General features: G+C 57.8%; 1 protein-coding gene across 1 annotated transcript in view; it reads left to right on the top strand.

Moving 5' to 3' along the window:
* The first annotated feature begins 9,853 nt into the window (after nt 1-9,853).
* RET (ret proto-oncogene) overlaps nt 9,854-12,488 on the top strand; it is a 51,069-nt gene continuing 48,434 nt past the window's right edge. The window contains exon 1 of the mRNA XM_046027360.1: nt 9,854-10,119. Coding sequence (XP_045883316.1) covers nt 10,047-10,119 — 73 coding nt within the window. The 5' untranslated portion in view covers nt 9,854-10,046. The remainder of the gene's footprint in view (nt 10,120-12,488) is intronic.

Raw genomic sequence — 12,488 nt, 5'->3', positions numbered from 1 at the left:
CCTTTGGGGATGGGGGAGTCACCCAGGTCCCAGCCTCTCAACACCCACCTCCCTGTCCATTCACTGCCCAAGACAACCAGGATAAAGCAACGGGGACTGCCGACCACACGTGATCACATTTACACACAAACTCCCCTCCAGGAAGATGGTGACATTCTCACAAGTGAGGTCCAAAATGGGGTGAGGGTCTGATACAGGCCCCTGAAGGCCAGGGCTGGGAGGAGGGAGATGGAGGGGCAGGGTGGGAGGGCAGAATATCTGCAGAAACGGAAAAATCGAGGCCAGGTTTCTCCATTATGGCAGCTGGAACTATGGGAAACATGGTTCCACGTGTCCACGAAAGTCACCTGAGCAATCAATGTGGAGTCTTGGTGTATTGATTGATGAGAACATTTCTGCTGCTCCTGGAAAGACAGCACAGACCCAACTGTCCTTTCTGTCTTGCTCCTCACCACCCCCAGTGCTCATCACACAGCTATGCCAGGATGTGGCCTGCCTGTGCCCTCAGAGCCTGCACTGCCCATGAACCCAGTGGGACCCTCCTGCTCCTGTCTAGGCTCTGTGTGCCCCCAGCACACCCACTCTGACGGGAAGACAAGCCTGAGGTCAGTCCAGCTTGGGCAGGGACTACCCCCCATCCACCGTAGCCTGAAACCACATTACAGATGATCAGGGTCTCATTCAAGGATGGGTTGCAACTCCAAGAGGGATTCCACCCCCTCACAATGTAGCCCCTGTCCTGGGGGGTAGGGCTGGGACTGAGAGGGGGGCAGCACACACAGGGGTAGTGGAAACAACCCCACTGTGGCCACTTGGTGTCCAGGCCAGAGCTGAGCAAAGGATGGCTGCAGGACCCAGGGGTCCTGGAGGTGCTGGGGCAGAGTCTGGGATGGGCAGGTGGGGGCCTGTCTCTGAGCCAGAAAGAGAAGCTTCCAGACATGACTGCATCTAACCTTCTTCTCCTCTCTCCTCTCTGGCGTGGGGCCCAAGGTGAGCTCAGCTCTTTCATACTCCTGGATGTCAGCGTGGGGAACTTCGTATGGTTTCCAATCCACTGAAAATGGCCAACTTCTGGAGGAAGACCCACATCCTCCACACGGAGCCCTTCTCCTTCCTGAGGACCAACCATCCAGGCTCCTCCTGGGTGAGGTGGGGAGACTGGGGAGGGGAAGGGGAGCTGCTCTGAATGAGGAGGATACTCCTAAGCTTCTCAATCAGTTTCCCAAGAGACCCCCTCCCATCCCCTACGCCCGCTGGCCTGGAGTACTGAGGTCTTCAGAACCTTCCTGAACATTCCTCAGTTGAGCAATCCCAGCCCAGGGCAAATCCCCAGGGAACCTGGAAAAGGGGAATGCTCCCCTGGCTGAGGATCCTCGCATCCTTAAATTTAAATGGCCAGAGGGAAAAGAAGGTTTCTGCGCTTTTTGAGAGGAAGTCTCTCAACAAAACTCTTCCTGATGCTTGTCTGACACTAAAAACCTATTACAGTCATAAACTTCTCCTACGGAACACTTCTCAAAAATGTATTTATCTAAAGGGCATCTGTGTTTGGTCTCAAACTCAAATGCTCCAAATGTCAGGCCCCAAATGATTTATTTGGGGCGCCTTGTTCTCTCCCTGCAAGTTGTTTTGCAGCTCAAGTCCACGGTCATGTAGCTCCTACAGCCCGATTTTTAAGGAGGCTTCTATTCACACCAAGGAGGGCAGCCCAGAAGAAGGGGCACAGGGGTGCACAGCAGGAATGATGCGGTCTCAGCCCACGGCCTCAGTCCCCCACCTACCTGCCTAAGCACACCTTCTTGCTTTTGCCCAGGCTGTCCCTGCCACCTGGAGGATTGTTTCTCACAGCAGGACCTTTAATCAGCACTTCGAATCCTCACTGGGTCCCCAGTCAAGGATCCACAGATAAGCCAGCACAGTTAGACCTGGAGGCGCACTGGGTCTCCTTCAGAGTATCTCTGTGGCTTGGGAAGAAGGATGCCTTGGAGCTACGACTTCTGAGTGACAAATAGGAGTTGAACAACAGAAGGGGCCAGGAGGAGGCGGGAAGAGTGTTCCAGGCAGAAGGAACAGCCAGTGGAGGCCAGTGACCAGGGAACATGTAGGGAATCTGAGACCGCGGTGGGGCTGGGGGGCGCTCACCAGCAGACGGATGAGGGCCAGGGAGAGGGGCCGGGTGCTGAGCTCCCAGCGGCAGCAAGCAGGCCCTCGGGTCTCGGGCTGCTGCACAGAGTCCCATGACAGCCCTTCATCACTGCATCTTAATATGCACGAGCTCATCAGCCCCTCTCGGAAGAGGCCCCTGAGAGCTGGGCATTGCTGCAGTGGGGCTGTGTTCGCCCTGGGCTTCACAAGGCGAGGTCAGGCCTGGGGCTGGGCCTGATGGGGAACAGAAGTTCCCCAAGGCAAGGGGTGCCCAGGGTGTGCCCCAGCAGTGCTGCCCCTCTCCTTGGGACTGTGGCCTCTTCAAACCACTGGGAAGTCAGAAAACAGAAAGCCGCTGGCTCAAAGAGCCCACTGGGACCCCACCGGGCATCCACATGGCCTCGGGCTGAGCGGCTCAGCCAGCTCTGGTTTCTCTGCCCTCACTCCTAAAGGGGCAGTTAGTGCCAGGAGGTCTAGGGAGGGGCTGGGGAGCTGTTTCTTAAAACTTCAGTGCCCAGTAAGTATGCCGATCACATGTGCCTATTACATTTCTCAGTATTATGAATTCAATAAAATTTAAAATTCAGTCCCTCAGTCCCACTAGCCAAGTTTCAAGTGCCCAATAGCCTTACCAGGACAGCAGAGAGGAGAATGTTTCTACCATCACAGAATGTTCCATCGGACAGCACTGTTGTAGGGGAAGAAGGCCAGACTGGCCAACTTTTCAGCAAGCAGAGAGGGGACCCCATCTGGTCTGTGTGAGGGGTCCGCAGCAAGGGTGGGAGCTCTGGGCAGGCCTAGGCTCAGGACGCAACCTTGGGAGGTGTTGGAGTGGAAGCAGTGATCTACCAGAGACAAGCCTGGGGCTTCCAAAATAGCCAGGCGAGTTCTTATGGCTTTGGGCTGGGGGCTAGTTGGTGCCATGCTCCTGGGCCCACCTGCTACACGCCCCAAGCTCTGCACACACCACAGGTAGGTCTCCAGCCTCCCCCTCCAGCCCTTCAGCTCACAGCATACGGCCTCAGCATCCACACCCAGGCCTGAGATGGCCCTAGAAACTGCACACCATCCCTGGAATGGCAACACACGCCATCCTGGGCACAGATGCCTGTAATGCCCCGAATGGCAGAGGCCATTACAGCACATTAAGTCAATGGACTTCCTGTTTGTCAGCATTCCAACCGCACGGCAGGGTTTTCTCGGCTCCAAGAGACTGCAAATTCTGCACGCTGTAACCATCTCAGAGACGAGAGCTGCAGCTTCCAGAAGGCAAGGGTGAGGCAGCTGAGGAGGCGCTCCTCTAAGAAGACCCAACGAAGGCATCTTATTTCTGTGGGGACAGTGTGGGCTCCCTCCAAGGCCCCTTCCCACCTCCAGCACCATCTTCAGGGAGAGCAGTGCTGTCCCCGACAGCTCGCCCCACATGGGCTCCCTGGAGCAGCCAGCCCTGACAGATGTCCTGCCCCACGTCCTTCCCTGTCCGGGGTCACTTTAAGACGTACTGCCCATGTGCCCGCTGTGTTCGTTGTTGTCTGCAAGAAGCACCGGGAAGGGAGGAGTCTTTGTTTTGTTCACTGTAGGGTCTCCAGGGCTGAAAATAACACCTAGAACAGTGTATGTGCCCAGGAAATGTTGGTTAAATAAACGAACTCTTCGAGAAGGAGGGTAAAGGGGAAATGAACAGACTGGGTCTAGAGTCACATAGGAGTTTTTAAGCAAAAACACATCTCAATGTTACACTCAGTTGATCATTTTAGGTTCTGTGACTGGGGAGGGAAAACAATAACCCTGGGGACGTGAGAAGCTCAGGCAGCACCTCTCTCTGCAGACCCTGGGACCCTTGGGCCCTTGAAGGCTCCCTGGGTTGCTTCTTCCCTCTGCCTCAGCATCCTTCCCATGGAGCAGGCTTCCCTGCTGGGCCCCCAGGGCTCCGACAACCTCCTCCTCCTCCTCCTCCTTGGCTTTGTGATTCTGCCCTCCTGCCACCTTGTCACCAGTTCTGTTTTGTTTGTTTTCCTTTTTTTTTTTCATCTGATTCATAGAGGCATCACCCATCCTACCTGAAGGTTTTGCTATTTCAGTCTTGAAACCAAAAGGGAAGTCATAAATAAGTTTTGTTATGGTAAAGATAAGCTTAATTTTTCATTCTCCTCCAGCTAATAACTGATGGGGAGTCCTCCTTCGCTTTCAGAAGCAAGAGGGAAAAGAAAAGGCTTCCTAGTGACAGGATAATTTGTCAGAAAGTTATGAGTGAGTACAAGCAGGCCTGTATAGGAAGTGTGTATCGAATAATATGACACACTGCCTTCTAATTGCTGCTGCCTTTCTGATCAATAATACATGTTTTCAAAAAGCCTGCTGTTTGCATTTACACAATGGACTGTAACTACTGCAAAGGATCCATTAAGACCTATTTTAAAAAGTGCATTCGTAAAAACTTGTCTAAATCTGCATTACAAGGCAGATTATGAAACTACCTTGGGAGATGTTTTTTTTCTAAAAAGCATTCAGGCCACATTTGCTGGACTTGCCAATTTGAGCCCCCTCGCATCTCTATGGCTCGCCTGTGAGCCAGGATGGCCCTTCTCCTTGGCGTCCACGTGATGCAAGAGGCGGGCCCAGCCGAGGTCCCATCAGGCTCTAGCCGCCTGCGCCTGCGGTGCCCTGGAGCTGGGGACTCGGTTGAGGTGGGGCGAAGGCATTAATCAACACAGCACTCCAGAATGTGTAATTACATAGCCAGATAAGTGCGCCTGCAGCAAGAGGGCTCTGGGGTTCTAGGGCTTTCTCTCCCGGCGCTGATAAGGTGGTGTGTGCTGAGAGGGTGGGTGAGTGACAGGGCCCACACTCCCATTTGACTGCCGTCCCCTTGTGGGCATGAACCTTTCCATACGCAAGTGGGAAGTCAGGGCACAGAAAGGCAGATGGCTCGGGTTTAGGGAGCCCCTGTTTCTGTGCTACCTTCGCCATGTCCACTGACCTCCCCAGCTTCTAGAGGAGATCGGAACCCATGGTACAACGACAGCTCAGACTGATCGTGTGGGGACTCACTTGTCCTCCGACACCTCGGGGAGAAGGAACTCTGCTCTCCCACTTGGGTCCAGAGATGCTGGCTACATGCTGCTGGGAACATGCCAAGGTCGTAGAGACAAGGACGCAACTCAGAGCCCACCTGCAACCTTCACATCACGCCAGCGTCCCCAGCCGATCACCCGGACGGCTCCCGGGCTTAGGAGGAGCCCTGGAAGAACAGCGAGAAAAAAACTGTCTGTTTCCTGCTAAGCCAGGAGCCGTGCTGATGCTGTCAATGCTTCGTGTGGGTTTAACTTCACCGCACTGCAAGCAGTTACCATGTTATTATTATCTTCCTGGCACAGGTGAAGAACCTGGGGCCCCACTGATGCAGCCAGTGGGGTTCAGTGGTGCCAGGTGAAAGGAATTTCGAGAGGATTGCTTTGAGAGGATGGGGTGGGGAGGGGCGGCGAAGGGGAAGGGGAGGAGAGAAGGGAAGGGAATGGGAGAGGAAATTCAGAGGAAAAAATAAAGCTGTGGAGGGGGCCCATGATAGGGTGAGCTGGAGTCAGGCCCTCTGGGTGGGGGTGAGCTACAAGGGGTCTGTGTCTGTACACGGCTCCTGCCCCAGAGCCCTGGGCTCGGGCCTCAAGCACCTGCTCCTTGTCAGGTGCAAGGGAGGGTCCTCTCACCAGCCAGGCTGAGGCCCTGTCTGCAAGCACCAGCTCTGGGGGTAAGGCAGGCGGGTGGACCTGCACAGAGTAAGGTGAGGAGTGTCCCTGTACCATGTCCTACAAGCCGAGTCGTGGTGTGTTGTGAGTGCGATGTGGCGATAGCATGTTTGACATCCGGGTGGGTGAGTGGGGAGCCCTGCTGTGGAGCCCCTCAGAGCCCACTGGTGGGCACTGGCTCTTCTTGCAGCTGTGCCTAGAGAAGGGCGAACCACGGCATGATAGCAGAACTGCCTCCATCTTGACACTCCACTGGGGTTGCAGAGTGTAGTGGTAGGTACTATTATGACCCCCATTTACAGAGGGGAAACTGAGGCCCTGAGCAGTTAGTTAAAAGCACACATGGTCAGGCCCGGTCTTCACTTCCAGCCACTGCAACGCGTGCCTGCAGGAGGGGCTGAGACCCCCTCCCATGCTCACTCAGACCACATCTGGCCCCCAGGCAGGACCTGAGAGGCCTCTGTCAGTAGTTGCAGGAACTGCTGCCTGGTCTTTCAGTGACCCCAGGACTGAGCAGTGCTCCTGTCTTTGTTTCCCCTTCTAGACAAGGCCCCCGGGGCCAGGGTTTCCTGCCCCTGTACTCAGCCTCCACTCCTAACACCTGGACTTCTCAGCTCCCTTAGACGTCCCTGAGTCCCCACAGTCACCTGGGTCATGGTCACAGAGCCTCCTGCCCTCCTCTGGTAGCAGCTCCTCCCCACTTGGGCAAGCCTGCGCTGGCTGGGATCTGTCTCAATGCTGGGCTTGACCTCCACCCTCCCTTCCCTGTGCTGTGTTTTGGGGCGAGACCCAAGGGGCTCCAGGTAGGTCTCACCTGCTGAGAAGCCAAGCATGCAGCTGGGATAACATATGAGCAGCCTGCGCACCGAGCACCTTATCCCGTGCTGGGGGCAGGGCCATGCAGACACTACTCACTCCTCACAGACACGGGCGTGTGGGGAACACTACTACAGCCCCCATTTTACACATGACAAAACAGGCTCAGAGGGGTAAGGTGATTTGTGCAATGTGACATGACTAAGTGGCAAAAAACAAACTCAGGTCTGACTCACTTCAAAGCAGAATCTCATGTCTGAATCTCTTGGGGCACTTGGCGATCTATGTTTTTTGTTTGTTTGTTTTTAAAGATTTTATTTATTTATTTGACAGAGAGAGACACAGAGAAAGAGGGAACACAAGCAGGGGGAGGAAGAGAGGGAGAAGCAGGCTTCCTGCTGAGCAGGGAGCCTGATGCAGGACTCGATCCCAGGACCCTGGGAGCATGACCCAAGCCAAAGGCAGCCACTTAACAACTGAGCCACCCAGGTGCCCAGATCTGTGTATTGATGAAAGGTGCTCTGGTGATACTCCAAGGGGGTCTGTGGGCAGCAGTGGGGAGCACTGATGACACTGTAATGCACCTGCTCCCCACATCCCAGAGAGCCTCTCAGTGCCTGTGGGAGCCCACGTTCCTCAACACTGTGGTCTGTCGGGGCAAGGATGCTAACAGCAACTCCTAAACCTGGGCAAGATGATGGCCATGATTTATTGAGCACCTATTGTGTGTGTGGCACTGAGTTCTATCCTCATATGTACTCCTCTTTCTATCCTCACTCTTCCTTCTGAGAGGGGTATCCTTACAGTTAGGAAAACTGAGACTGCCAGAGAGATGACCAGGAGAAGCCAAGACAGGGAGCAGGAGCCTCCAGCAAACTCTGCCAGGCAAATGTCCCAGGGCTGCCGTGGGACAGAGAAGTGAGAAGAACTTCCTGGGGATAACAACCTGACATATTTGAATTCTACCCTAGCTTGGCCTCTGACCTCCTCTTGTGGGACCTCAGAGAGGCCATATCTATTTCCTCTCTGCTGAGTGAGGAAGATCCTTCCTGCTGCTCTGAGTTAGCGAGCGTGAGCCAATGCTCAAGCCCCCACAGGACTGAGTCACTCCCCTCTCTGCAGTTCTCAGGCATACAAGGCCAAGTCTTCACCTCTGCCCTCTACTGGATGCCACTTTGGTCAGGCCCCTGGGCATACAGTGGAAGAGGGTAGGAATGTCCATGTCTGTGAACACAGGCATATACCCACATGTACATGTGTGTGTGTGCACATGCATCAGAGGTAGACTTGTGAAGCCTCCCAGAACTTCTTCTAAGAAGAGGGCAACGCCCCTACCATGGTGTTGGGTGTCCACTCAAAACCCTCAAAAGTGGTGCTGGAAAGAGGGTGGAAGGACTTGAGGGGGTCCAGGCAGGACCACAGCCTCAGCTCTCGAGATGGTCACACAGAGCACACCCAGACATCCAGCCTGGCCAGTGTCAGCCTGGCCAGGGTGGTCCCTGAGAGGTGTGGGGATGAGGCTGGTTGGAAGAATGGGCCAGGCCACCCCTTTTCCTTTTGCATTCTCCTTCCATGGGAGATTTGCAATGAAGAAGTCCCCCTCAGCCCCTTCCTTTCCACTCAAGTCTGTTCCCTGGGCAGAAGCCCAAGTATACAGCCTTATTACCACCAGAAAGTAGGGCTTGTCTGCACCCAAGGAAGCCCTCCCATGGCAAACTCTAGCCTCATAAATCCAAGGGCCGGGGCCCTGGTGGTGTCAGGCAAGCAACATGAGGTCTGGTGGCCGCAGGGTGGCTCTCCTGAGCTGGCAGCGCTGTGCCCTGGCCTCCCGCCAGCAGGCCTGCTCTGGACATCTCCGCTGGCAGAACCCCCAGGCAGCTTCTGTCTTGGCAGCATCTCCTGCCTACCAGGGTGACTTCACTTTGACTTCATATCTGCAGAGGGATGTGCTCATCTCTTATTCAGCCCTGAAGAGGGCGGGGCTCTGCACAGCAGGAAAAAGAGATGCTGAAGGAGGGGCACCCCAGGCCTCCTGTGCTGGACCCTCCCACCCCAGGGCTCCATGGGCTTCTATTCCTCCTCACCTAAGTGGAGGCCAGACCTCAAAAGACAGCTAGGGGTGGGAGAGAACGTTGGCCTCTTCCCACAGAGACCTAGACTCCAACTCCAACTCCAACCTCACTCCAGGCCCCCCTATGTTAGGGGCCCGGGGTCTAAGTTTCCCCCTTTATTGGATTGGATGTGTTTATTGGCATCACTTATTTGGGCAAAAAATTACATTATTTGGAGTTCCAGCTAGTTGCTCTCCTACTCAGTCCACATACTAAGAGTTTTCCTTTTGGGAAGGGAGGACGCTCACCGTCCAAGCACCCCATTAGGTTCCAGTGCCAGACCTCCTTGAAGGCCTGGGCCGGTGTCCTGCTCCCATCGGCTGCACTGGTCCTAAAGTGAGGGGGATCACAAACTGGCCCCAGGAGATGTCACTCTGTCTCTCAGCGCGGCCGCAGACATTGCCAGCCACGCGCCAGGCTCGCTCCTGGAGTGCGCATGAAGCGCTCAGACTCCCCTTCCCTTGCCCAGGCTCTTCCCTCCTCCCACCTCGGGTCCCAGGAGAGGCCGCACTCCCACCGCGTCTCCCCCCTCTGAGAAATGGCGGAAGATGCGACCCGCGCCGAGAGCCTGGAGGCGGGGCGCCCGCCTAGCCTCCTGGTCCGCTGGGGCGCACCCCTCGCCAGTCCGCCCAGACCCCGCAGCCCTGCGTGGTTTCCCAGCCCTCACGGGGCAGCCGGAAAGGGCGACGCGCAGGGACCGCGAGCGGACGCACGGGCTGAGGAAGAGTGGCTGGGCGAGCGGGGGGTGCGCGAACTGGGGCTGCAGGTGGCAGCCCCGCACCCCGAGTCCTGCACCTCGGTGCTACTCGCACCCGGCCCCACCGGCATCCCGAGTCCAGCACCAGTCTCCTCTCCGTGTGAGGCGGGATCCGCACCAGCACCCCCACACCACGGCCGGTACCCCGAGCCCCGCCCTTACCCCCGCACCCCGCCCGCACCCTGGCCCCGCCCGGCACGCCCCCGGCACGCCCCCCTCACCGCCCCGCCCCGCCCCTGCCCTCTCCGGCGGCGCAGCCCGCGCGCGCCCCGCCTCAGTCCCGCGACCAGAGCCAGGCGCGCAGCAGTGGAGAGCAGCGGGAGTCGGCGCCCCGACGCTCTGCGCCCCCAGTGTCTCCCGCGTCCCCCGCGTCCCGGGCGGGCATGGGGCGGCCAGGCTGAGCGCCGCACCCCGCCGCCGATACCCGGGCCCCAGCCAGCAGCCCTCTTGCCACCGCCCCGGCGCGCACGGGCCATGGCGAAGGCGACGGCGACGGCCGGCGCCGCGGGGCTGCGGTTGCTGCTGCTGCTGCCGCTGTTCGGCGAAGGTAAGTTCTGCCGGGGGCCCGTGCCCGCAGCGACCGGGGCGAAGTTGCCGCCTGGAGCCGAGCTGCGGAGCGGACGCGCTCGGAAACGCCTTTCTCTTGGCTGCGGGCAGCGGGCTGCGCAGTTGCCCGCTGCCCGGGCTGAGCCGCGAGCGAGGTGGGGCGGCAGACCCGGCGCCTCGAGGCCCGGGCTGGGCGGGTCTCCCGCCGGAACGGGTCGTGGGCCGGGCGGCCGGGGTCGGTGCCCAGGGCCTGAGCCGCAGCGGTGCGTCCCAGCCTGGTAGCGCCTCGCGCCCGCGTCCTGGAGCGAACCGGACGGACCTTGTTGCCATTTCGGCGCAGGTCGGGGAGGCCGGGTGGTGTAGCCCGAGAAAGCCCGCGACTTACGCGGGCAGCTCTGTCTCTGCAGATGTTCCGACTTGGTTTCTTTTCCTCGTTCCACGTCGGTGTATTCCTCCTCCAGCTCGGATTCCCTGGCCCGCCCAGGGGTGCGAAGGGCACCTGCTGTTTTATAAAAGGTTGCTTTTCCCTCGTGCGCTTTTGCCACCCTAGGCTTTAAAAACCCGAAAAGCCCGTGGTTTCTGGGAGGCTGCCCTCGAGGGCCTGTTCAGACTGGCCCAGCGCAGCGGGGGGAGGGCCCGCCGCGGCCAGAGTTCCAACAGGCAGCCTTCGAGTCGCGCGCCAGGCTACCCGAGGGTGCGGCCTTTGCGACCAGGAGACCGCTCTTGGCCAAGCGCTTTTAACTATCCTACAGTGGGGCAGGGCTATGTGCCGCCTTCGGCCAGCCTCGGTGCTGAGAATGTGGCCTTGCAAAGGCTGGTCACCACCCCCGCCCCAAACTCAGATAGAATGAAGCCTAAGGCCACAGATTCTTTGACCCGTTGGCCATGCGTTTTAGTTTTCCTTGAACCAGCCCCGACTTGATCTTCTCCTTCAGCATGCACCGAGTTTCTCTCCGACAGGGAAAGCTGCCCTCTCCCGCTGCTTACAAAGGGCCTTCTCTCCCTGTGGCCTTTGGGAACCGGAGAAGCAGTGGTCCCTTGCCTCTAGCCTCTGGTTTTGCAGATTCTGGGTTCACAGACCGGCCCCAAAGGCTTCATTTGTGTGGCTGAATCCTGGGTTTCCCTGGCAAGATGCTGAAACCAGAATGGGTTCGCAGCCCATCATGGGGAAGGCAGGGGAGAAGCCCTTCCCTTGCCCTGAGGAGGGATGAGGGGGAGGGAGTCTGTTTCCGGTAGGAGAACTCTGGGGTCACTGGGCTGCATGGGGGAAGACTCCCCCGGAGGCTGCAGTCAGGACAAAGGTAAACACAAGCAGAATGTTCTGAAGATCTCTTGTAACTCTGAGTTGTAACTTTGTAGTTGTGGGTGTGTAGTTAGGTGTGAGCCGGAAGCTAGTGCTGGCTGGGCAGCCTGTGCCAGCCCCGCTGCCTGCAGAGGTTTTCCCCATGCTCTCCCACAGCCGCTGGCCGAGTTGGGGTGCCTGCGAGGCTTTAAGGGCTAGACTTTGGAGCCCAGGCTGCAACGGTCAGCCTGTGGCACTTGGCCTGAATGCAGGTGGCTTTTCCACACCCTTGGCCCACAGAATTTGGTGGCCAAAGACAGGCTCTCCAAGCAGGGAAGGCTAGCGTCCCACCCCGCCCACCCTTCCCTTGGGATGACCAAGAAACCATGATTGGTGGGTGCTGAGAGTGGGGAAATGGCCCTGCAGCCCCCAGGAGGACACAGCTGGGGCCCTGGGAGAAGCACAGGGGCATCCTTCGCTTGGAGCAGCAGCGGAGGAGCGGCTGAGTCTGGCTCTCGTTGAGCCGAACCAGGCCATCACTAGTGAGCCCTGCAGCGGCTCCAGGACCCACCCAGGCTGAGAGCAGCTCAGCCTCTGGGCGCCCTCTTGTGGATGCAGCGCTCCGGTGACCAGGCCTGTTGCCCAGGGGATGCTCTGGGTCTCTAGAGGATGAGACTGTCCCCTGATTGGCCAGACAATTCCCCCAAGGCAGGAGGCTCTCTTCTGTGCTGGGGGACTGACAGGAGGAGAGTAGAGAGGCTATCCAGAGGAGGCAGTGCGCAGAGGAAAGGAGCCCTGCTACCTCAGAGCTGGCCAGGAAGGGGGAACAGGGATGTCCAGAGCAAGGCCATGGGACATAAACAGATGCCTGCAGCTTGGTGCCCCTCCATGTGGGGACACTGTCATAGTGTGTGACTACATACACCTTCAGAAAAAGGTACCGACGCACTCTTCTCCCACATCATGGTATCCGTGTGTGGGTGTGAGCATGCACATGAGCGTGCACGCACACACACACACAGGGTCTCTCTCACACACACATACACACACACACAGAATCTCTCAAACACAGAATCTCTCCCTCTCTC

This window comes from Meles meles, chromosome 13, assembly GCF_922984935.1.
Source record: "Meles meles chromosome 13, mMelMel3.1 paternal haplotype, whole genome shotgun sequence".
Lineage (NCBI taxonomy): Eukaryota > Metazoa > Chordata > Mammalia > Carnivora > Mustelidae > Meles > Meles meles.
Note: the sequence above shows the minus strand (reverse complement) of the source record. Positions and strands in the feature narration are given on the sequence as shown.